The sequence below is a fragment of the Spizellomyces punctatus genome, assembly GCF_000182565.1.
Source record: "Spizellomyces punctatus DAOM BR117 chromosome Unknown supercont1.10, whole genome shotgun sequence".
NCBI lineage: Eukaryota > Fungi > Chytridiomycota > Chytridiomycetes > Spizellomycetales > Spizellomycetaceae > Spizellomyces > Spizellomyces punctatus.
The window spans coordinates 115,175-134,007 of record NW_015971546.1 but is presented as its reverse complement, the minus strand read 5'-3'; the positions used below and the strand labels follow the sequence as shown (position 1 = coordinate 134,007).

At 48.0% G+C, this 18,833-nt stretch overlaps 9 protein-coding genes across 10 annotated transcripts; 4 read left to right on the top strand and 5 right to left on the bottom strand.

The window, feature by feature from the left end:
* Nucleotides 1-134: 134 nt before the first annotated feature.
* Nucleotides 135-2,451, top strand: SPPG_05763 (uncharacterized protein; the record flags this gene model as incomplete). The annotated part of the gene is made up of 6 exons (XM_016753974.1): nucleotides 135-553; nucleotides 621-961; nucleotides 1,048-1,491; nucleotides 1,562-2,053; nucleotides 2,128-2,336; nucleotides 2,404-2,451. The coding sequence occupies 6 exons, from the start codon at nucleotides 135-137 to the stop codon at nucleotides 2,449-2,451; spliced, it is 1,953 nt and encodes a 650-aa protein (XP_016606826.1).
* An 86-nt stretch (nucleotides 2,452-2,537) lies between these two features.
* Nucleotides 2,538-5,189, bottom strand: SPPG_05762. 2 transcript variants are annotated; one of them, XM_016753972.1, is made up of 9 exons: nucleotides 4,756-5,189; nucleotides 4,527-4,560; nucleotides 4,401-4,442; nucleotides 4,276-4,336; nucleotides 3,901-4,204; nucleotides 3,503-3,833; nucleotides 3,111-3,439; nucleotides 2,823-3,051; nucleotides 2,538-2,755 (listed from the first exon to the last, which is right to left on the bottom strand). In XM_016753972.1, the coding sequence occupies exons 1-9, from the start codon at nucleotides 4,764-4,766 to the stop codon at nucleotides 2,642-2,644; spliced, it is 1,455 nt and encodes a 484-aa protein (XP_016606824.1). In that variant the 5' UTR covers nucleotides 4,767-5,189; the 3' UTR covers nucleotides 2,538-2,641. The 2 variants fall into 2 exon arrangements, with proteins under 2 accessions (XP_016606824.1, XP_016606825.1); XM_016753973.1 differs by having other exon boundaries at nucleotides 4,527-4,778.
* Nucleotides 5,190-5,319: 130 nt separating this feature from the next.
* SPPG_09305 (uncharacterized protein) lies at nucleotides 5,320-6,788 on the bottom strand. Its single transcript, XM_016757464.1, has 4 exons — nucleotides 6,481-6,788; nucleotides 6,385-6,415; nucleotides 6,260-6,316; nucleotides 5,320-6,168 (listed from the first exon to the last, which is right to left on the bottom strand). Exons 1-4 carry the CDS (start codon nucleotides 6,781-6,783, stop codon nucleotides 5,480-5,482), a joined length of 1,080 nt encoding a protein of 359 aa, XP_016606823.1. The 5' UTR covers nucleotides 6,784-6,788; the 3' UTR covers nucleotides 5,320-5,479.
* SPPG_05761 (uncharacterized protein) lies at nucleotides 6,789-8,363 on the bottom strand. The gene is made up of 4 exons (XM_016753971.1): nucleotides 8,300-8,363; nucleotides 8,152-8,225; nucleotides 7,235-8,093; nucleotides 6,789-7,163 (listed from the first exon to the last, which is right to left on the bottom strand). Exons 1-4 carry the CDS (start codon nucleotides 8,341-8,343, stop codon nucleotides 7,010-7,012), a joined length of 1,131 nt encoding a protein of 376 aa, XP_016606822.1. The 5' UTR covers nucleotides 8,344-8,363; the 3' UTR covers nucleotides 6,789-7,009.
* Nucleotides 8,364-8,892: 529 nt separating this feature from the next.
* SPPG_05760 (uncharacterized protein) lies at nucleotides 8,893-10,626 on the top strand. The gene is made up of 7 exons (XM_016753970.1): nucleotides 8,893-9,085; nucleotides 9,149-9,307; nucleotides 9,373-9,486; nucleotides 9,551-9,729; nucleotides 9,811-10,081; nucleotides 10,142-10,285; nucleotides 10,351-10,626. Exons 1-7 carry the CDS (start codon nucleotides 8,959-8,961, stop codon nucleotides 10,542-10,544), a joined length of 1,188 nt encoding a protein of 395 aa, XP_016606821.1. The 5' UTR covers nucleotides 8,893-8,958; the 3' UTR covers nucleotides 10,545-10,626.
* Nucleotides 10,627-10,821: 195 nt separating this feature from the next.
* Nucleotides 10,822-13,488, top strand: SPPG_05759 (uncharacterized protein). Its single transcript, XM_016753969.1, has 8 exons — nucleotides 10,822-12,191; nucleotides 12,259-12,444; nucleotides 12,515-12,702; nucleotides 12,761-12,824; nucleotides 12,883-13,004; nucleotides 13,067-13,145; nucleotides 13,207-13,247; nucleotides 13,316-13,488. The coding sequence occupies exons 1-8, from the start codon at nucleotides 11,013-11,015 to the stop codon at nucleotides 13,338-13,340; spliced, it is 1,884 nt and encodes a 627-aa protein (XP_016606820.1). The 5' UTR covers nucleotides 10,822-11,012; the 3' UTR covers nucleotides 13,341-13,488.
* SPPG_05758 (uncharacterized protein) lies at nucleotides 13,359-14,847 on the bottom strand. The gene is made up of 7 exons (XM_016753968.1): nucleotides 14,639-14,847; nucleotides 14,372-14,572; nucleotides 14,198-14,287; nucleotides 14,059-14,126; nucleotides 13,873-13,981; nucleotides 13,691-13,805; nucleotides 13,359-13,637 (listed from the first exon to the last, which is right to left on the bottom strand). Exons 1-7 carry the CDS (start codon nucleotides 14,842-14,844, stop codon nucleotides 13,506-13,508), a joined length of 921 nt encoding a protein of 306 aa, XP_016606819.1. The 5' UTR covers nucleotides 14,845-14,847; the 3' UTR covers nucleotides 13,359-13,505.
* Nucleotides 14,848-14,913: 66 nt separating this feature from the next.
* Nucleotides 14,914-16,580, top strand: SPPG_05757 (small GTP-binding protein domain). Its single transcript, XM_016753967.1, has 8 exons — nucleotides 14,914-15,005; nucleotides 15,087-15,186; nucleotides 15,264-15,330; nucleotides 15,391-15,613; nucleotides 15,678-15,773; nucleotides 15,834-16,048; nucleotides 16,116-16,231; nucleotides 16,305-16,580. Exons 1-8 carry the CDS (start codon nucleotides 14,994-14,996, stop codon nucleotides 16,382-16,384), a joined length of 909 nt encoding a protein of 302 aa, XP_016606818.1. The 5' UTR covers nucleotides 14,914-14,993; the 3' UTR covers nucleotides 16,385-16,580.
* Nucleotides 16,374-18,831, bottom strand: SPPG_05756 (uncharacterized protein). The gene is made up of 10 exons (XM_016753966.1): nucleotides 18,557-18,831; nucleotides 18,239-18,452; nucleotides 18,006-18,175; nucleotides 17,725-17,931; nucleotides 17,548-17,664; nucleotides 17,358-17,490; nucleotides 17,068-17,292; nucleotides 16,922-16,994; nucleotides 16,751-16,859; nucleotides 16,374-16,684 (listed from the first exon to the last, which is right to left on the bottom strand). The coding sequence occupies exons 1-10, from the start codon at nucleotides 18,607-18,609 to the stop codon at nucleotides 16,624-16,626; spliced, it is 1,362 nt and encodes a 453-aa protein (XP_016606817.1). The 5' UTR covers nucleotides 18,610-18,831; the 3' UTR covers nucleotides 16,374-16,623.
* Nucleotides 18,832-18,833: the final 2 nt, after the last annotated feature.

Here is an 18,833-nt window from a genome sequence, read left to right as displayed (position 1 = left end):
AAACATTAGTTGATGAGTGCGCTGTAGTGAAAAACACCTGGGCATAAACGCTGACGTGATGCGCGGCACAGTCATGATCAGACTACCACCCTCTCTCTCGTTGCTCTCCAAAAGTTCTTGAAAATTCACTGCAGATGCCTCCTTCAAAAGATGACCCATCTCCAACGACCCACATATCTCGGCTTGCAGACCTCATTACACTGGAACGCGACCACGAAATCAGCTCAACCCAAGCCCAACTCGCCCAACTCACACCCTCAGCCCTCCAAAAACGTGGTCTCTGTCTCCTTGGTCTCCGAATAACTGGTTCACGAACCGGCCTTGGAGGAAAGTTACTGGTAGATTTCGAAGGACCGCAAGAAGCTCTGCCGGCCCACCTGTTCCGCGTAGGAGATGTAGTTGGAGTATGTGAGTATGTCAAAAGTGGTAGAAAAGAAAAGGAAGAAAGTGGAGAAGATGTTGTCGGCGTGGTTTTTCGAGTGGAAGAGGGACGGATATGTGTAGCGATCAAGGAAGATCGACCGGGTGGATTAGAGGGACGGGTTTGGCGGATGTGAGTCCCAGCTGAACGGCGACATGCTATGCGTTGGATTCTTTTCAGACTTTAACTTTTTGCAAAGCAACAAGTTAGCCAACAATGTCACATACAAACGCATGGAAGATGCCCTCAAGGCGCTGCAAGACACCATATCAACGCCCCGTTCAACAGCTCTCCACCAAGTCCTATTGGGCCAACGATCCCCAACGTTCGCCGAATCAGTGAACGTCATCGACTTTTTCAACGATCGATTGAACGAATCCCAGAAAGAAGCCGTGCGCTTTGCTCAGAGTGCTAATGAGATTGCGTTGGTTCATGGACCGCCAGGAACCGGCAAGACAGAAACGGTGGTGGAGATTGTACGTCAGTTTGTGAAAGATGGAAAAAGAGTTCTCGTATGTGGGCCTTCCAACATTTCTGTGGGTACGTCGGATTATTTGCATTTTACAAACTGTTATACTATTATCCCAAACACTAGCTGATCTAGAATACTGGTATCAAAACACCAGACAACATTGTCGAGCGCCTCTCCTCAGCCCGTCTTCCAATGGTCCGCATTGGCCACCCCGCCCGCGTCTTACCCACCGTCCTAGACTCCACCCTCGACATCCAACTGAGAAACTCGGACGCAGCAGGCTTGGTATCAGATATTCGCAAAGAAATTGACGCAAACCTAAAACAAATGTCCAAAACAAGAAACAAGGGCGAAAAAAAGGCAATGTGGCAACAGAATCGTGATCTTCGGAAAGAGCTTAAACAACGAGAAAAGAATGCATTAAGAAATTTAATCGACACGGCGAAAATCGTGCTTTGCACATTAAATGGAGCTGGATCAAAGAACGTGCGGAAAGCAAAGCCATTCGACGTGGTTGTGGTAGATGAGGCCACACAGGCATTGGAGGCTGAAACATGGATTGCGTTACTACTGGCACCAAAAGCGATACTAGCAGGCGGTGAGTACGCCCCATCTGGACACACCTCATGCAAAGCACGGCTCACTCATCATCTCATCACCATTATCAGACCACAAGCAACTGCCCCCAACTGTGAAATCTCCTAAAGCAGTCAAGAACGGCCTCGAAAAAACGCTTTTTGACCGCCTTCTCGAAATCCACGGAGACAGCATAAAACGACTTCTCAACACCCAATACCGTATGCACGATTCCATCATGCAATGGTCATCCTCCGCCATGTATTCCAACCTTCTCCAGTCGCACCCTTCAGTGCGCACCCGAGTCTTGAGCGACCTCTCTCATGTTGAATCAACCGAGGACACACGTTCACCGCTGGTTTTCATTGATACTGCCGGATGCGACATGTGGGAATCAGTAGCAGAGGACGGGGAGACCCGCTACAATGAAGGTGAAGCGAGAATTGTTGACGCCTATGTGGCGAGTCTTGTCCGTTCTGGTGTGAGGGCCGAGGAAATTGCCGTTATTACACCTTATAATGGACAAGTGGATTTGATACGGACTCTTCTTAAAAGCAAGTATGTTGGTATGGAGGTTGGATCAGGTGAATGGTTACTTAATCTGCATGTAACTGGGTATTTGAAGAGTTTCTCTGAACTAAAAGCGTTCAAAAAATAGTTGACGGGTTTCAAGGCCGAGAGAAAGAAGCCATCATCCTTTCTCTGGTTCGTTCCAACGGTGAAGGACAAGTCGGATTCCTATCAGAAGAACGACGCTTGAATGTGGCCATAACGCGGGCAAAACGTCACGTCTGTCTCGTTGGTGATTCGGAAACGGTCGAGAGGGGCGGAAAGTTTCTGAAAAAGATGATTGAATGGTTCACTGAGGTATCTCCACATTGGCGGCGGTAGTGCAACAATGAATATTGATATCTTGTCCTTTCTTGCGTGCCAGCAGGGAGAGCTTTTGCCAGCAAATGCATTCGACGGCGTTGTTCAATAACCCATGCAACCATCGCTAACACCTGTTTGGCTTAAAACATTGATATTGCCGCTAAATTCGCGGTCACAATGTCTTCCAAAGGCAAATCCAACTGTAACCAAAATAGCTCGTATAATTCATATCATGTAAAAGCTCCCGACATCGATATGTGCTACATCACAATTGAAAACTGTACAATACACCGCTTTATTTAAGCGTTGTAAGTGGAGGAGGCAACACGTCCACCGTGACCGGTCCAGTTGGCGTGGATCCAAGTACCAGGCTTGTCCTCCAACTCAAACGTGTGCGCACCAAAGAAGTCCCGCTAAAATTAGATAGAATAGTTAGAATCGCTAATAAAGTATTCGAAGCACTAGAAAACTTCACCGTACCTGTGCTTGGATAAGGTTAGCAGGAAGTCTGGCCGAACGGTAACCATCGTAGAAGGAAAGAGCTGATGTCAAGGCGGGAACAGGCACACCAAGCAATTGGGCTTGGGATGCGACACGACGGTAGTGGGGAAGTGCGCGGTGGATGGCCTTGGTGAAGAAAGGGTCCAGCAACAAGTTGAGAAGATTGGGGTTGGACTTGAACGCGTTGTTGATATCCCGAAGGAATGCACTACGAACACAGTGAATACCTAGTGCAGGTCCATTGGCAAATAAATGCGCCGATCTCACCTTCTGATGATGCATCCACCACGCCACATCAACGCAATACCACCAAAGTTCAAGTTCCAGTGGAACTCTTTTCCGGCTGCACGCAATTCCATGAAACCTTGCGCATAGGACACAATCTTGGCGGCATACAGAGCTTGGCGGATGTCTTCCAAGAAGGCATTCTTATCACCGGAAAACTGAACGCCCTCAGGGCCCTTCAGAATCTTGCTGGCCTGGACACGCTCGTCCTTGACAGCAGACAAGCATCGGGCAAAGACGGCTTCGCTAACAAGGGTGACGGGAATACCGAGGTCCAGGGCTGAAATGGCGGTCCATTTACCGGTTCCTTTCTGCATTGCCCATCAGCTCAATTCTGGAAATGAACAATTAACGACTTTGGAGATTGCTCATACCTGTCCTGCAGCATCCCGAATCTTCTCAACCAAGGGCTTCCCGTCTTCATCCTTGAAGGCCAAGACTTTTGCTGTAATCTCCACCAAAAATGAGTCGAGCTCTGTCTTGTTCCAGTTTTGGAACGTTTGTGCCATTTCATCGTAGTTCATCTTCAGCACATTCTTCATGATGTCGTAGGCCTCAGCCAAAATTTGCATGTCGCCGTATTCGATACCGTTGTGGACCATCTTGACGTAGTGTCCTGAACCTCCTTCACCAACCCAGTCACAGCAAGGTTCACCTTCCTCGGTCTTTGCAGCAACGTCCTGGAAGATGTTTTTTATCAACGGCCTGGGAGCGAGTACACATTCATGAGAACCGTGCGAGATAATCCTCTTCTTTCAGGTCCAGTACGTACCACGCGGCGGGAGTACCACCAGGCATCAAACTTGGGCCATATCGGGCACCCTCTTCACCACCAGACACACCAGTTCCCACAAACAGGAAACCCTTCTCTTGAAGGTACTGGCAACGGCGGTTGGTATCAGCATAGTGGGAGTTACCACCATCAATGATCAAATCTCCCTGCTCGAGATGGGGAAGAAGCTGCTCGATAAAGTCGTCAACTGGCTTTCCAGCCTTGACCAGCATCATGACCTTGCGGGGTTTCTGGAGCTTGGCGCAGAGTTCTTGAATGCTGTGAGCACCTTGAATGGGCTTCCCTTTTGAAATCAACAAGCATTTTCAGTGCTCCACTGACAACGGCCAATCCATGTTGTGTCTTTGAGCTTACCTTTGGCTTCATTATCCAAGAACTCGTCCACCTTGCTTGTTGTCCGGTTGTACGCAACCACCTAAATAGCGAATCATGGTTAGAGTTAAAGGTGGCCCAAAATATGCTTGTTACAGATTCCCTACATTGTAACCATGGTCCGCCATATTCAAGATAAGGTTTTGACCCTATCGTGGAAACATATGATTTGAGTGGGGAATACTTTTTCATAGTGCAGATAAACACTTTGGACGAGAAGAGGAACACGCTACCATAACGGCCAAGCCGATCAGACCGATATCGCCACTAAGACAGAACAAAAGGTGAGACGCGGAAAACCAACCAGCTAGAAAGCATCGCGCGCTATGGTGCCGTTTTTTGACGGCAATTATAGACCACATATCATCATATGCCTTTCATCATGGAGATGACCGTGACTCATCTGATTATACACTGCTTGCCGTGCGCCCATCCCAAGCACCAGACAACAAGTTCACTTACGTTGCAGCCATCGTTTTTGACGTGGAGTAGGTCAAAGGGTTACGTGCAGATGCAGATGCAAGAAAGATGAACGATTGCAAACAAGCTACGAAAAAAGAATTGCCATGTCACTCTGCTCATAAAACGCAGCGTCATGTTATCTCGAGTGGCACAGTCATGCGATCTGAATTTGCTCGCCGTCTACGCCCTATCGATGTACTTTTCGCGACGCCATCCCGGGCCTTACCCAACGCCGCCGCCCGCACTGGTGAACGGAATAATTATTGATGGTTCTCAAGTCGACGACGAATGGGGAGGACGACGACGACGACGAACCACAACGACGGCGACTCTACCGAGAAGCGCTGATTAGATGTTTAGCAAATCCCATCTCCCGCAGGTTACAAGCAGATTACACGTGACACACCAGTGGAAGGTTCCGGCCATTAGCGGAAGATTTAACCTCCGAAGTCCTATCCAAGGTATCATGCATCCAACAAGCACAGCGCACACAGCATAACTACCAACATCATATGATAACTGATGCATGGAAGTGATCTCCACCATTTGGACTACCATGGTTTATCTGGACAGAAGGCTAGTTGGCAATGAACATTCACGAGCAAATCAAGAATTCAATGTTGTCGGAGCGGCTCAGCGATGAATATGGCCAAAAGGACCAAGCATACCTGCATAACACATAAATATAGTAGCAGAAAGTCTTAATGGCCAGTCACTCAAAAGGTCAAGATCGAGTTCCACTAAATAAGACAAACTTGACCAACTTTTTGTGATAGAGCCATCTAAATAGCTTTGCGGCACCTTCATACTGTCGCCATTTTCTATCAATGTCCACGACACCCCCAATATTCTGCCTGTGCTGTTCAATAAACGCAGCCAGCCCGGGCAAAACATGCTCGGAAATATCTTCCACCGTTATCCCAACAAATCCTGCTTCCTGAAGCCGTTTTCTGTACACATGCTCGGAAACGAAGTTCTCCCATGGCGCTCCCGTGAAGTAAAGTGCAGCGCGGAGAAGAAACTGCGTGAAATATCCACCTTCGTCATAGCCTGAACCGAGAACAAGGTCTGTCCCGCTAATTCGTCCCCCCAACCGTAATAACGAAGCGCTTTGATTCAACCATTGCCATCGAGTAGAGTAATGATAGCATGAATCAAGCGAGATGACCGCGTCGTATGTAGCAGGATCTAGGACGTCGGTGGGAGGTGATACGTGTGAAGGAATGTGGCGCCAGGTTGATGGATTGACAGCATCCCCGGCGTACAATGTGATGGACTTGTGCATACTTCGTGCTTTGATACGTGAATACGCAATAAGAGCTTGCTTGGGTTCGGACGTAACGCCAGTAATGGTAATATTTGGGTGGCATTCCAAAAAGAACACATCCTGGTCACCACAGCCGTAACCAAAATCTAGCGAACAATTCGAGCATTAATCCAAAGATGGGATTACAAAAGAAAGAAGCAGTCCTCTCGTAGTATGCTTAAATGAGATTCAACTCACCCATTACCCGAGACCCATCTTTGACGTCCGCTGCATCGATGACGAGCTTGGCAAGGGCTAGGAGAAGTAGTATCAGTAACCTGCCAAGCGCCAGTTGCACGCCGTCACACGCCTCACGGATTCACCTTTGCAAGCTTCCACAAAGGACCGTGTGTTCTATCATTGGTATTTCGTAAGTGCGCATTTGGCAATTTAAAGCTGCTGGGCGCCATGTTCCTCACCTTCCAGTAACCCATGTTCAACCAGAACGTCTCACACGGAGGGATATTCAGTAATGCATGGTCCAATCCGTACTCATGGCCATAAGTGCTAGTCTTCGCATCAGGTGCTTCTACCGCCTGTGATAGCATGCCAGCTGCATTGCGTGCGAGGTCCCAGGGTAAAGAGTCTGTGAGAAAGACACCGATCATCAGCCCATAAAGAATGGACCAAGCGTTAAGGGTGACATGCCCAATTGTTCCAAGCACTAGGACGAGGATAAGGGAAGACAGAAACAAGCGCCGTCGGAGGGTCGGTGAAAGCATTGGTTTTCTTGGAGAAGACAGTTGGACGCGACGCGATCGACCTCCCGTTCCTGCGCCACACCGATCAATCCAGCTGCAGCGTGCTTGTTTTTAATGGAAAATCGCACTCGAGAAACGATGGAGATGCTCACCAGACGAAAGCTATGGGAACACTAAGGATAACAAGGAAAATATCAACATCTATCTAATTCTACTAAGTGCTTACAAAATTGTAACGATAGGACGGTCATGGTATCTCTGGTACTAGCTGCACAAATACGTCCCGTAAAGCCTTGCGAACCTCGCGTCTATCTGCTGCAAACCAAATGGCAGCTGCGACCACAAATCCATGTTCGTAAAGCAGCGCACCAGCAAAGAGTTTTGGATCTATCCGGTATTCCCTGAAGATGGATAAACAAAGCACTCCATTAGCACCCATTGCACAAGGCGATCTGCTACCGTGGTCACGTACAAGAGTGAGGTAATCTTGTTTGGGCTGCCTAGCGCAAACAATCCGGCAATATTGTTTGCCAGCCCCAGAAGCATGACCACTTGTCCAAAGGTCCAATGTGTCCACTGTCCCGTGCTGGGATCCAACCCGAGGGAATGAGGAAGGGTAACCCCGACCCGTGCTAGTTGCAGCTTTGCCCAAACTGCTATGATGCCGATAACTATACCAAAGCCGAATAACAATGCAGTCAGAAGAGCAGCTATCATGACTTTGGGTATTGTCTCCATGCCCCACATGTGGGGATATTTTCGTATTAACCGCTTTCCTAATCGTAGTGGCTCCGTTTTGATCAATGTCAGACATGCTAGTCCGCATAGCAAAGAAAACTGGCTCGCAAGAGATAAAATCACCCCCCAGCGCACAGCCCACCATAGAAACCGGTCGTGATGGTACGGATCCCACTTTGCTTCCTGTCGATGATGTTGTCTCCAGTCGATCAACGTCAAAACAGCGCCCATCGCACAAGCGGAAAAGGCAAAGAAAAAGACCAATAATCCTTCAATAATGGCTACGACTCGCAAAATCGAGAGGGAATGATAGAGGTCTTCAACTTTGAAATGGTCATCATCGGAGCTGTACGGGTTTGTGGCAGAAAGAAAGCATAGAAACTGTCCATCAAGACCAAAAGCATGACAGAGTTGTGTCCGGGCATTGTACACGTTGAGGAACGTCATTCCTAGGAAACCCGCGATGCCTACCAGGTGCCATGGCTTGAATGTTATTCGCGATACAATGTGGCGGAGGACAAAGACTCGAATATTGTAGTCTGGCTGTCCTTTCAAAAAGTCGCGAAGTATGCATATTCTATCTTGTGGGGCCGCTGTATAGGGCTGGGTAAGCGTCTTCATCTGCAAAGTACGGAGGTGACAATAACGTACTCTCCGATATCCAGTCGGTTTCTTGTCGGTTCGCTGCTCGTGGAGGTAACGGTGGGGCAAGGAGTCTTTCATCACTACGGGTGGAACATATATGGTAAGGAACACTGCAAACTCCTTGGACTTTTCATATCAGCCATTGGAAGAGTACCTCTGCAGGCTATTCATGCCTCTCTCCCCATCTATCGTGGCCATCTTGGCACATGTCAAGGCAGTGCAAGACGACAAAGGACGAGCCAGCCGCGGATGTGGCACAGACTTCTTCAATTGTCCGCCAGTGGCACAGCCATATATCGCTTCGAACTTTAAACTCTCGTAGTTTGAACGATGGCCGGACAAAGTAAATTTACTCCCGGGCTTTTCCAACAGGTGCATCACTGCTACGCTCGAGCATCTTTGCTCGCTAACGTATGGCTCTCTATATTGGCTTACCAGCGAGCTGTTAGGAGAGACCCCTGCCAATGTTATTGAACATGATACTAATGACCACAGATGGCCGGATCTGTTTCACTGGCCTACTGACAGCGGGGACCCAAGTTTATCATACGGTCTACTCTGTAGATCGTACGCTGATGTTGGTTAAGAAATGCAGCTACTCTCATTAGTAGCTGGTGATCCATAATATAAAGGGACACCGTATGCCAGTGATATTGAAAAGTGCATAGTTGCATAAAATGATAGATACTAGTTGAAGTTCTTGAAGTAATTCCAGAATTCGGCGAGTGGCACAGTCAAGGGCCTATCGTGGTTTCAAACGCTCTCTACTCGAATGCGCTGCCATCTCCATCTCCGCCCGCTGCAGTCGTCAACATGTCCCTTAGGAGACGAACCAGTACAGCTGTAAGCTCCGGTAACTTACTGGACAAACTAAAAGACTTTGATGCATACGCGAAGCCAATTGAAGATTTTCGAGTAAAGACAGCATCAGGGGCGGCGGGTTTGTAACGCTTGTTCAGGAGGCGGTTGATGCAAAGGCTCAAGCAACAAAACCTTTCTACAGTGACACTGGCTAGCGCGATTGTAATAACGCTGCTGCTTTTCTCCGAGTTTATTGACTGGCGGTCTGTGACTCTGCAACCGAGCATTGAGGTCGACAAAGCCCGCAAAGAGAAGCTATGGATCAATTTGAACATTACAGTGCCTCGAGTACCATGCTACTGTGCGTAGGGCATACTGGTTGTAACCTTGACTTCCACAGTATCCTCATTCATCATTGCTATACAGTGCTGAGCATGGATGTTATGGACGTGGCGGGAGAGCACCAGAACGATATAGCGTCCACTATTTATAAAGTACGTCTGGACGAAAAAGGGAATAAGATTGACGCAGAAAAAGGGCGTAAGTTAATACGATGAGCAATTCTTCGTTATACCTGATTCACAAACAAGGTTGACTCGTCCAGAGATCGGAGACAGTACCAAGGGGCTATCCGGGGCGGTGGCAAAGGCAAAAGATCCAGCGTACTGTGGAAGCTGCTATAACGCAAAGGCTCCTGAAAGCGGATGCTGTAACTCATGTGAGGACGTGCAAAAGGCTTATGCGGAAATGGGCTGGGCCTTTGCGGCAGAGAAAGTGGAACAGGTCAGTACAACGGTGCATGCACGCTATTGGTCTTGCTACTGAGGCGCTTTCGATCTGAACTGGTCTTCATATCGTTAACAGTGCATCAACGAGGGCTGGGCTGACAAGATTGCCAATCAATCCAAAGAGGGATGTAACGTTTGGGGGCATTTGCAAGTAAACAAAGTGGCAGGAAACGTTCACCTTGCTCCCGGGAAAAGCTTTTCGCAAAGCCATATGCATGTGCACGATCTTGCGCCGTACCTTAAGGATCACAAATTCCAATTCACCCATACTATTCATTCGCTATCATTTGGAAGACAGGTGGATTTCGCTAATCCTTTGGACGGAGTATCGAAGGAGACCAAAGGGGGTGGGTGCCATCACAATTTGCTAGTAGGTCGTCAATACAGCACACCTTAACACACAACAGAGTACTTTATGTTCCAGTACTATATCAAAGTAGTCAGCACAAGGTTCAATTATATGAACGGTACTGTAATACATACCAATCAATTCTCGGCGACCGAACACGAGCGGGATACAACACCGAGAACAGGTGGTGGAGGGTTACCAGGTGCGCCCGCCCTTTGACTGCCAGCTCTGCAAACCACTATGTCACTCACTCCGACATAATTGCAGGCATTTTTTTCAATTACGACATCTCTCCTATGCTCGTGACCTACACAGAGTATCAAAAGCCATTCTCACACTTCCTTACGGACGTGTGCGCGGTGGTTGGCGGAGTCTTTACTGTTGCTGGAATTGTAGATTCATTCATATATACCGCTGAGAAGACATTTAAGCGGAAGCTAGATCTTGGGAAGGCTAGCTGAGATCTTAGTTTTGGGTAGTTTCAGTAGAGTATTTTCAACATTGCAAGCTTTCAGGGCATCCTGCAAGAGCCCATAGGGGTAATGTTTCTTTTTGACACTTGGCCAACTCTCGACGTCATTCTCCGTCCATCAAGCCCCGCTGATGGCCGTCAGACGCAAGAGATGAGGTATCTAATGCGTAACAGGCTCCAATTGATGGATGAATGGAAGCAACATGTAAAGTGACAAAACGTTGCCGATCGTGCTTAGTAAGCCAGTGCTGTCCAATTTTCCAAACCACTTGCGCGTTTTCCAGTGTGGACCTCAGGTGCCCAAACAGGTGTCTCCACCCTTGGGCTTGCAAGGTTCCATCAGTGACAAACATTGACAACCAAATTCCATTTTCACTTGAAGTGGAGCAGAAGCGGAAGATTGAAAGATAGGACTCCGAATTCCATTCACCAGCAACAGCGTTGGCCTGACTGGACCATGAGTGTTGACAGCGCCTATGAATCTCAGCGAACCTCAAGAGGAGCATCGATACTGGACGAAGATAGCCTGAGCGACGACGGACTTCCCAAAGCGAGAACGTCAGGGAAACGTTCTGATCATTATCATTTACTCGAGACAGAGTCTGAGAGGAGAGCTGCGAGTGACCCAGAGACTGCGGGAATTCCAAGTAGGCGCGGGCCTGCAGCGTCTTGCCGGTCTGCTGCGACAGTGCGGCCGATGTCGTCAGACGCTGGTCCTTCTCACACACCTGAACAACGGAGAACAGCACACCTTAGCGGAAATGAGTCGGACGATCTTCAGTCGCCAGGATTTTACTTGGGTAATAGATCCAAGGGCCATTCTACAAGCGGGTCGCATCGGCTCGGTCAGTCCAACTTTAGAGATCCTGCACTTCAATTCTTTTTGGAAGGGCCCAGTGTGTGGGAACCGTCTAGTATAGAGCATTCAAGAGCAGCGTCCGCGTCTTCGGGCCACTCCATGGATCATGGTGCTATCCTTAAAGATGATCGGGCTCCCGTGTCATCAACAACCAGTCGTCATGAAAAGAGGGCAGGTTTGTCGCAGCGTTGCAACGGCGGCGCTGTGACATCGGCCCGGTACCCTGGGAGTTCGAGCCGAAGTTTGTCCACAGCCATCGAAAGCAGCAACACTTCTGACATCAGGTCGACTGATTCAGATGATTCCAACAGGTCACCGGGGAGAAAACGTAAGCGGAAACCGGACGCTGGTAGTTCATCTTCTTTGACTCCCGATCCTTCCCGGACAGCCATCAATACAACGCGCCTAAATGATGTGATTGACCTGACGAGTCCTGGAACATCAGCTATCGGCTCAAGTTCGACTGTACCTACGACATCTTCGTCAACATTTAGAATCAATGGCTCATCGTCAGGAGCGGGATCAAGAACACAACGAGCGCGGGCATTATGGGGCGAACTGGAAGAACCTGACCATGCGAACGCCAGTTCCAGCCGTACGATACAGAGCTCTCGTAGAACACAGCCAGAGGCGAGAGGTGCCCTTTCGGCCCTTGGTTCCTTCGGCACTCGGCCATCGTCTGTCCATATAACAGCATCATCCAGCACGAACGACGACGAGCCAGGGAGCATTCCGCTGCCACTCAGCGCGAATCGGCAAACTGCTGCAAGCAATTCGGTACACTTCCTAATAACCATTACAGGGCATGTTCTTTGTTATGATTAACACTTCCCTTTTCATTTAGAGGCTACCTCAGACTTTGGGAGGCCGTGTACTCTCCGAGGCCCCACGTCGAGCAGTCGCTGCCCACTCCAGAGGATCTACTCCCACGGAACCTCGACGACCTTCCTCTCCACGTACAATGTCTGACGAGGATTTGGCACGCATGCTGCAAGAAGAAGAATACGGAGCTTTACAGCCTCCAAACTTTGTACGGGATTGCTCTCTCTTACCTCATTCCAATGAAACTTTTTGTTTGGCTAATGTGATCTTCAACATAGAATGCTTCCATGGAGCAGCTGAGAGCAATCGGGGTCCAGGCGGACAACCTAGCACGTGGATCTATTCGCCGACGACAAGCCAGACCTAGATGGCGAGAGAACATGAGAAATGCAGATGTCGACATGGACTTACTTATGGCATATGAACTCGCTGAACAATTGGGCGCTGATATGATCCCAAACCTCATGTGAGTAAAACTGGTCATGATGGATGTACTGTGGACATAAACCAACTTCTCTTTCTAGGGACGGGTTGGCATCTAATCCTGAAAATTATTTGCCTGACGAAGAGTTAGATACCAGTTACGAGGTACATTTCCGTTTGCAAATCTTGGTCAACATTGTTGTGAGACATAATTGGTTCCCAGGCTCTACTGGCACTCAGCGAACGCATTGGTGCAGCGAAACCCAAAGGTCTATCGCGTCATTTAGTGGAGTCACTTCCACGTAAAAAGTACAAGCCAGGAAGCATGTCCGCGGAGGAGGCAAAGTAGGTATCATTACTAGTTGCCCGCCCGCTGCGTGATTCATTTAACACGTTTTCCCAAATAGATGCACGGTTTGCCTGAGCGAGTATGATGCGGGAGATTCATTGAAGGGCACACCATGTGCACATTGGTTTCATGACGAGGTTTGCCTGTCTGTCTGTTTAGTGCCAATTGTCCCTTGTAACTCATCTGGACCTGTTGAAGTGCATTGACCGATGGCTGAAAGACCACTCAACCTGTCCCATGTAAGTTTTGAATGTCGCATTCCTCGCTAGAATGCTGTGCTCAATGACTCCTCTCCTCGGGAATGCAGCTGCCGAACGGAAATAGATTCATGATGTCGCTTCAGATACGATCTTCATATACCCGACACCAGATACTCAATAGGGAAACTGGTCGTGTAAATTTGTATATATCATAGAAGGCAGAGCCCCCCCCCCCAAAAAAAAAGATCTTTTGTACGTTACTTGAAGAACGGAGTTTTACGCCTTTTTTAAGGATTGCTAGGTATCCGCTCCTCCCCAAACCTTCACCGTCCCATCGACGCTCGACGATGTCATCCCCGCCTTCTTGGGATGGTAGGCGACACAAGTTACTGCTCTGTTGTGTGCCTTAATTGTTCGCAAAAGATTGCCCTGCATCCCAGGTTAATGTCTTGCGAAGCATGTGGAGCTCCGTCGAATCTTACCTCTACCAAGTCCCACATATATATGTTGCCATCCTCACTTCCACTTATCACATGTGCATCAGTGTTGCTCAAGCAACTAATCAGGCGATACTCGTCATTCTTGTGACCTTTGTAACTGACATGAACCAAATATATGTCAGCGGTCAACCACAGCACTGGTCAAGCGCGCTCATGTCCCGTACTCATTCAGAAGTTCCCCATTTTCTTTATCAAATAATCGTAATGTGCTGTCCAAGGAACTCACGAGCACGCAGTTCTTATCACCGGTAAATGTCGCGGAAGTCACCGCATCTGTAGGAATAAAATCTCATTTAGATCCGCTACGCACAGACGGCGTCTCATGGCTCAACGTGACCCACACTACGCACGTCCGACTTTGTCCGTAATCACCTCGCCCATGCGAATGTCATATATGCGCACGCAGCCGTCCACAGACCTGTAAACAGCTTCGATATAAGCATTATAATTGTGGCATTTCTGTAACTGCTCCTCTTCCCATTACCATACCCAGTGAGAATCTCTGTATCAAGAACTTGCACGGCCTCTACACTATCCTTGGCGTCCTCCAGAAGTTGTATTGGCGTTCGCGAATTTGATCTGAAAAATAGACGCAAGTGAGAAGACTCTAGTGTACGATGTACTTCAAATGGGAATATGGCAACATCTTGCAGTGCAACCTACCGAGAATCCCAGCATCTAACCGAAGCGTCATAACTTCCACTTACAACCACCGTTGCTTCGGCATTAAACGCTACCGCATTGACACGTTGGTGATGTCCTGTAAACCGCCGGGTTGGGCGCCCGGTACCGACATCCCATATGAACACAGATCGATCGGCAGAGCAGGAGGCGAAGCGGGAATTATCCGCGCCGGTTGGAGGTCTATAGCTTACGAAATTGAGCTACTCCGTATACGACGACCACCAATAAATAAATAATATAACTTACACGCAAACAGCGAAAACGTCCTTTCCATGACCCTCATATGTCTTTATCGAAAGACCCGTTTCTGGATTCCACAGTCGAATTGTCCGGTCGCTTCCCGCGGTTAATATATAATTTCCATCCTGATTATACCGAACTGCGTGTACGGGACCCTTATGGCCGTGGAGCGACCGAACTTCTCTACTGGGCAGGAGATCGTCGCTGGACATCGGACAAGTCCCGGTAGTCCCATTGGAGTTTGGTTTTGGAGTCTGCTGAATGAGTCACGATGACGTGGTCGGGCTTGTGATATCGCTCGCCCAGAGCTTGCAACGACTGTGTGTGCTGTCTAGAACATTTCGGCTGTCTACAACTAAACATGAAGAAGAAGGTAAAGGTTCCAGGTTCCTTGAGACAAAAATCTTGTGCTTGCCAACGCTCTGCTAATAATAGACTCTAAATAAATCAATAGGTCCTGTTAATGGGAAAGAGCGGGTCTGGAAAGACCTCCATGCGCTCAATCATATTTGCCAACTACATTGCGCGGGATACACGACGGCTTGGAGCGACAAGTACGAAACCAGGAGTAGTTGCGCTCTTGGCCTTGCTGGAAACGTGATAACTGACTGTTATTTTCGGTGACTCCAAGTTGATGTTGAACACTCAAATGTTCGGTTTTTGGGAAATTTGGTGCTTAACTTATGGGATTGCGGAGGGTACGCCCGTTAGCATCATTTCCATATGTTTACTCAACTCTGACCGATTTCTCCTGCTAGCCAGGAGGTGTTCATGGAGAACTATATAGCTGCCCAACGGGACCACATATTTCGCAACGTGGAGGTCCTGATCTACGTCTTCGACGTAGAATCGCGCGAATACGAGAAGGACATGCACTACTATCAGTCATGCCTGGAGGCAATTCTACAAAACTCGAAAGATGCGAGAATATTTTGTCTGATACATAAGATGGATCTGGTCCAAGAAGATCAGAGAGAGTTGGTATGGAAAGAGCTTCTGATGAGTCTGTTTATAAATTCCGACATAACATTCGCGGCGGCGGAAGGTTTTCAGGGAGCGAGAAGCGGATTTGAAACGGCGGTCATTACCACTGTCAATCACCGCATTCAAGACATCTATTTGGGATGAGACCTTATATAAAGTATTTATGCCGTTCCGAAGTTTCAATTGATATTTAACCAGCGTTAAATATGCTCCGTAGGCTTGGTCATCCATTGTCTACTCCTTGATACCCAACGTCCGCCTTCTCGAAACACACTTGGAAAGCTTCTGCAATATTTGCGAAGCCGATGAAGTCGTTCTCTTCGAACGTACAACATTCCTCGTCATTTCTCATTCCACGCAGCGCCCACATGCAGATGTCCATCGTTTTGAAAAGATATCAAATATCATTAAGCAGTTTAAACTGAGCTGCAGGTAACTGGGTTCTGATTCAAGGCATCGTGAGGAATGACGGTACTCATGTGACTTTACTCATCGACAGTAAATCGCAAGCACAGTTTCAATGTATGGAAGTTCGAAGCTCAACTTTTGCGTCGTTTATCGATGTTCTAACTCCGAATACATACGTCATGGTCATCATGTCGGATCCTACAATACGTAAGTTCCTCATAGTGACCAAGAGTCTGAGAAAGTCAATCACATGTTGACGTTGAACGTTTCACGATCTTAGAATCAGCTGCAACTGTCATCAACATAGCGGCAGCGCGAACGCACTTTGAGCGGATTGAACAGGGCCAGTTTGGACGATAGTAGATGCAAGCGGCATTTGACAGCTAGCAGTCTTCTGTATTTTATCAATAACTCAGAAACACGCATCCTGGTGATCCATGTAGTGCCTCAAATCTAGAGAGATTTTGATTTCGGTCCTAGCCCCCAGTACGTCTTCCTGCTATAAGTCATGGGTACAACTCCATAGTATCTAGAATCCATCTTTCCAATCAGAGCCTACAGCTAATCTCTATGCATTTCGGAGACGGAGTGTAAACAGTCTATGACCTCTTTTGTACCACCATGGTCCATCCCTTTCGCCTTCGTCCTGGTTTGGCCCAACTGCATTAGGCAACGGATGTTAATGCCGTCTACATGGATTTGCATACATATCCAACAGTGACTTACAGATCCAACATTCTGTCACCGTTCTGGTTTGCCGGACCATAAACCGCCTGTGGCAAAAGGGTTTCGATCACGTCGTAGACGAAGTTGGGCTTCTCCTCAGTCAGATCCTCTGAAATCAATCTGCATTAAGATTTCAATTTGATGACTTTGATGTAGGTATCTGACGCATACCAGGTAGCTTTGGTTTTATAAAGTCAAACTCGCAATCAGGACTTCTTTGATGTCGAAGTTCAACGTCGCCTTCCTGATAGTTAAAGCAGAAGTATAAGAAGCTGCTCCACGTTGATAACTCTCGCGATCTCGCCCGGTCGTCATACCTTGCGCTCCTTTCTCAATATCAAACAAGTCGTCTTACTTTTATTAAAATATCGTGAGGATTGTCGGGCAATCTTGTTGCTCCTCTCTCTCTTGATCCAGGCGAAATTTTCGACATAGCGGAAACCCCATGATTGAGTAGCCCGAAGAATGTCGGGCGTCAATTCCTTTTCAGCCCAGATGAAAAGAAATCCAAATGGTATTATGGCCGGGATGTCTAATTTCTCCTATATCAGCCGCAAAGATGGTGAGTATCACCACACGTGATGGAGATATGTCTACCCCTACGCACAAATTGCTTCATGGAGATCTTTCCGGACGTGGGTTCTTCATCAGGCATGAGGAATGGGGGATTCATATGGACAACCTGAAACCGATTGCCCAAGGGCTTCATATTGAAGTGAAGGATGTCGTCCTCAAAATATCTGTGAAGCTATCAGGAGAGCACGACGACAAGGAGATCGCCAATTAGCTATATCTACCTGCACCCTTCAATGTCACCGCTTGGAGGAGCATATGACGTAATTAATTTGACCCATGATCGTGGTATCGGAACCGGAGGGATGCGAATGTAGGTCGGCAACCTCGGATCAACAGTACTGACGGCAAAAATACAATCAACTATGTGGGGTATGAAGAATTGTAGTAGCAGTACACACCACACTCTCTTCTTCATGACGAAGAAATTTCCATTTCTGTCCTGCATCTGAATCTGCATGACCTTATACTTGGCGATAAGACTCTCACGATCCAGCTTCGATCGGAGTCCGCCAGATCGAGCACGCGGGATCCTTTCCCCTCGTCTGCCGGATCGTGCAGGTCCGAACTCATCATCCCACATATCATCATCCAGAATGTGATTATCACTGCGGTAGATTGAGCAGGTTAGGATCAGCTTAACGCGATCATGAGATCAAATACGCCATCTATCTGCTCTCACTTTTCTTCCCAATCATCGTCATCTCCACCCTCCATCTCCAGGCGCCAAAGCTCCAGCTCGTCCAAATCGTCAGGGTCGAGATCTAACGTTGCCTGTTTGACCGTGAAGCACGAGGTTCGTTTGAACAGTTCTTCAAGCTGCGCCTGAGTAAATGTCGATTCCTCCTGTCCCTATAAGATAATCTTCGGTATGGGTAAAACGTGGATCAGAGCCGTTGCGACAAAGAAACAAACCTCTTGCAAAGCAATGGCACGCGCCATGTCCGCATCTGCATCCGAATTCGTTCCGCTGGCAAAGACAGATGATGCTTCTGGAGTTGGGGCGCTTACAGGAGTGGAGGAGCCTTGCGCGGCCAACTCCTGTTGCATCCTCTCAAGTTCTTGGAATTTCTGCATAATTGCTTCCACTGACTCTCCGTCTTCCGCGTAGCCAACATACCATGACGAGCTAATATTATGAGCACAGTTTGAAATATATCGCGCCGGTCGAGTATAATTAGTGAAGGGATTTGGCAATGCCGACTATAAGTGCTGACGGCAAAAGGACGATACCTTATATCCGCTGTATTGCACTTTCTTTTACGTGTGCTACGTCGGGAGGACATGGAGTTATAGATATCCTTGTTTCGGTAGAAAGAAATAATAGAAGATCCGCTGATTTGAATCCCGCAGGCTGTCAGATGAATTGAATTTTCGTTGATATTAATGGGCTGTTAGGGTGGAGCTGGACTGTGTTGAGCGCAACTAGTCCGATTTGTCCGACTTTCGGACATGGCGCTGATTACGACATCCACCGTTGGCTTTCCAGAGGCTTACACCAATCGTGCGT

Bases quoted from the DNA above. Each gene is read 5' to 3' on its own strand.
- SPPG_05757 (XM_016753967.1), top strand. The intron at 16,049-16,115 runs GTAACTGGGTTC...ACTCATCGACAG, and splicing joins CAGTTTAAACTGAGCTGCAG to TAAATCGCAAGCACAGTTTC. The intron at 16,232-16,304 runs GTAAGTTCCTCA...TCACGATCTTAG, and splicing joins CATGTCGGATCCTACAATAC to AATCAGCTGCAACTGTCATC.
- SPPG_05756 (XM_016753966.1), bottom strand. From the start codon at position 18,609: ATGTCCTCCCGACGTAGCACACGTAAAAGAAAGTGCAATACAGCGGAT. The intron at 17,665-17,724 runs GTGTGTACTGCT...TTTTGCCGTCAG, and splicing joins GTCATGAAGAAGAGAGTGTG to TACTGTTGATCCGAGGTTGC. The intron at 16,860-16,921 runs GTATGCGTCAGA...GATTGATTTCAG, and splicing joins TATAAAACCAAAGCTACCTG to AGGATCTGACTGAGGAGAAG.
- SPPG_05758 (XM_016753968.1), bottom strand. From the start codon at position 14,844: ATGTCCAGCGACGATCTCCTGCCCAGTAGAGAAGTTCGGTCGCTCCAC. The intron at 13,806-13,872 runs GTACGGGACATG...GGTTCATGTCAG, and splicing joins AATGGGGAACTTCTGAATGA to TTACAAAGGTCACAAGAATG. The intron at 13,638-13,690 runs GTAAGATTCGAC...CCTGGGATGCAG, and splicing joins ATATGTGGGACTTGGTAGAG to GGCAATCTTTTGCGAACAAT.
- SPPG_09305 (XM_016757464.1), bottom strand. From the start codon at position 6,783: ATGCTTTCACCGACCCTCCGACGGCGCTTGTTTCTGTCTTCCCTTATC. The intron at 6,317-6,384 runs GTGAATCCGTGA...TACTTCTCCTAG, and splicing joins CTTTGTGGAAGCTTGCAAAG to CCCTTGCCAAGCTCGTCATC. The intron at 6,169-6,259 runs GTGAGTTGAATC...ATTGTTCGCTAG, and splicing joins AGATGGGTCTCGGGTAATGG to ATTTTGGTTACGGCTGTGGT.
- SPPG_05761 (XM_016753971.1), bottom strand. From the start codon at position 8,343: ATGGCCACGATAGATGGGGAGAGAGGCATGAATAGCCTGCAGAG. The intron at 8,226-8,299 runs GTACTCTTCCAA...TTCCACCCGTAG, and splicing joins GGCATGAATAGCCTGCAGAG to TGATGAAAGACTCCTTGCCC. The intron at 7,164-7,234 runs GTACGTGACCAC...ATCCATCTTCAG, and splicing joins AACAAGATTACCTCACTCTT to GGAATACCGGATAGATCCAA.
- SPPG_05759 (XM_016753969.1), top strand. From the start codon at position 11,013: ATGAGTGTTGACAGCGCCTATGAATCTCAGCGAACCTCAAGAGGAGCA. The intron at 12,192-12,258 runs GTACACTTCCTA...CTTTTCATTTAG, and splicing joins AAACTGCTGCAAGCAATTCG to AGGCTACCTCAGACTTTGGG. The intron at 13,005-13,066 runs GTAGGTATCATT...TTTCCCAAATAG, and splicing joins ATGTCCGCGGAGGAGGCAAA to ATGCACGGTTTGCCTGAGCG.
- SPPG_05762 (XM_016753973.1), bottom strand. From the start codon at position 4,655: ATGTGGTCTATAATTGCCGTCAAAAAACGGCACCATAGCGCGCGATGC. The intron at 4,443-4,526 runs GTAGCGTGTTCC...TTTCCACGATAG, and splicing joins TGATCGGCTTGGCCGTTATG to GGTCAAAACCTTATCTTGAA. The intron at 4,205-4,275 runs GTAAGCTCAAAG...TGATTTCAAAAG, and splicing joins CTTGGATAATGAAGCCAAAG to GGAAGCCCATTCAAGGTGCT.
- SPPG_05760 (XM_016753970.1), top strand. From the start codon at position 8,959: ATGTCCCTTAGGAGACGAACCAGTACAGCTGTAAGCTCCGGTAACTTA. The intron at 9,487-9,550 runs GTAAGTTAATAC...TGACTCGTCCAG, and splicing joins GATTGACGCAGAAAAAGGGC to AGATCGGAGACAGTACCAAG. The intron at 9,730-9,810 runs GTCAGTACAACG...TATCGTTAACAG, and splicing joins CGGCAGAGAAAGTGGAACAG to TGCATCAACGAGGGCTGGGC.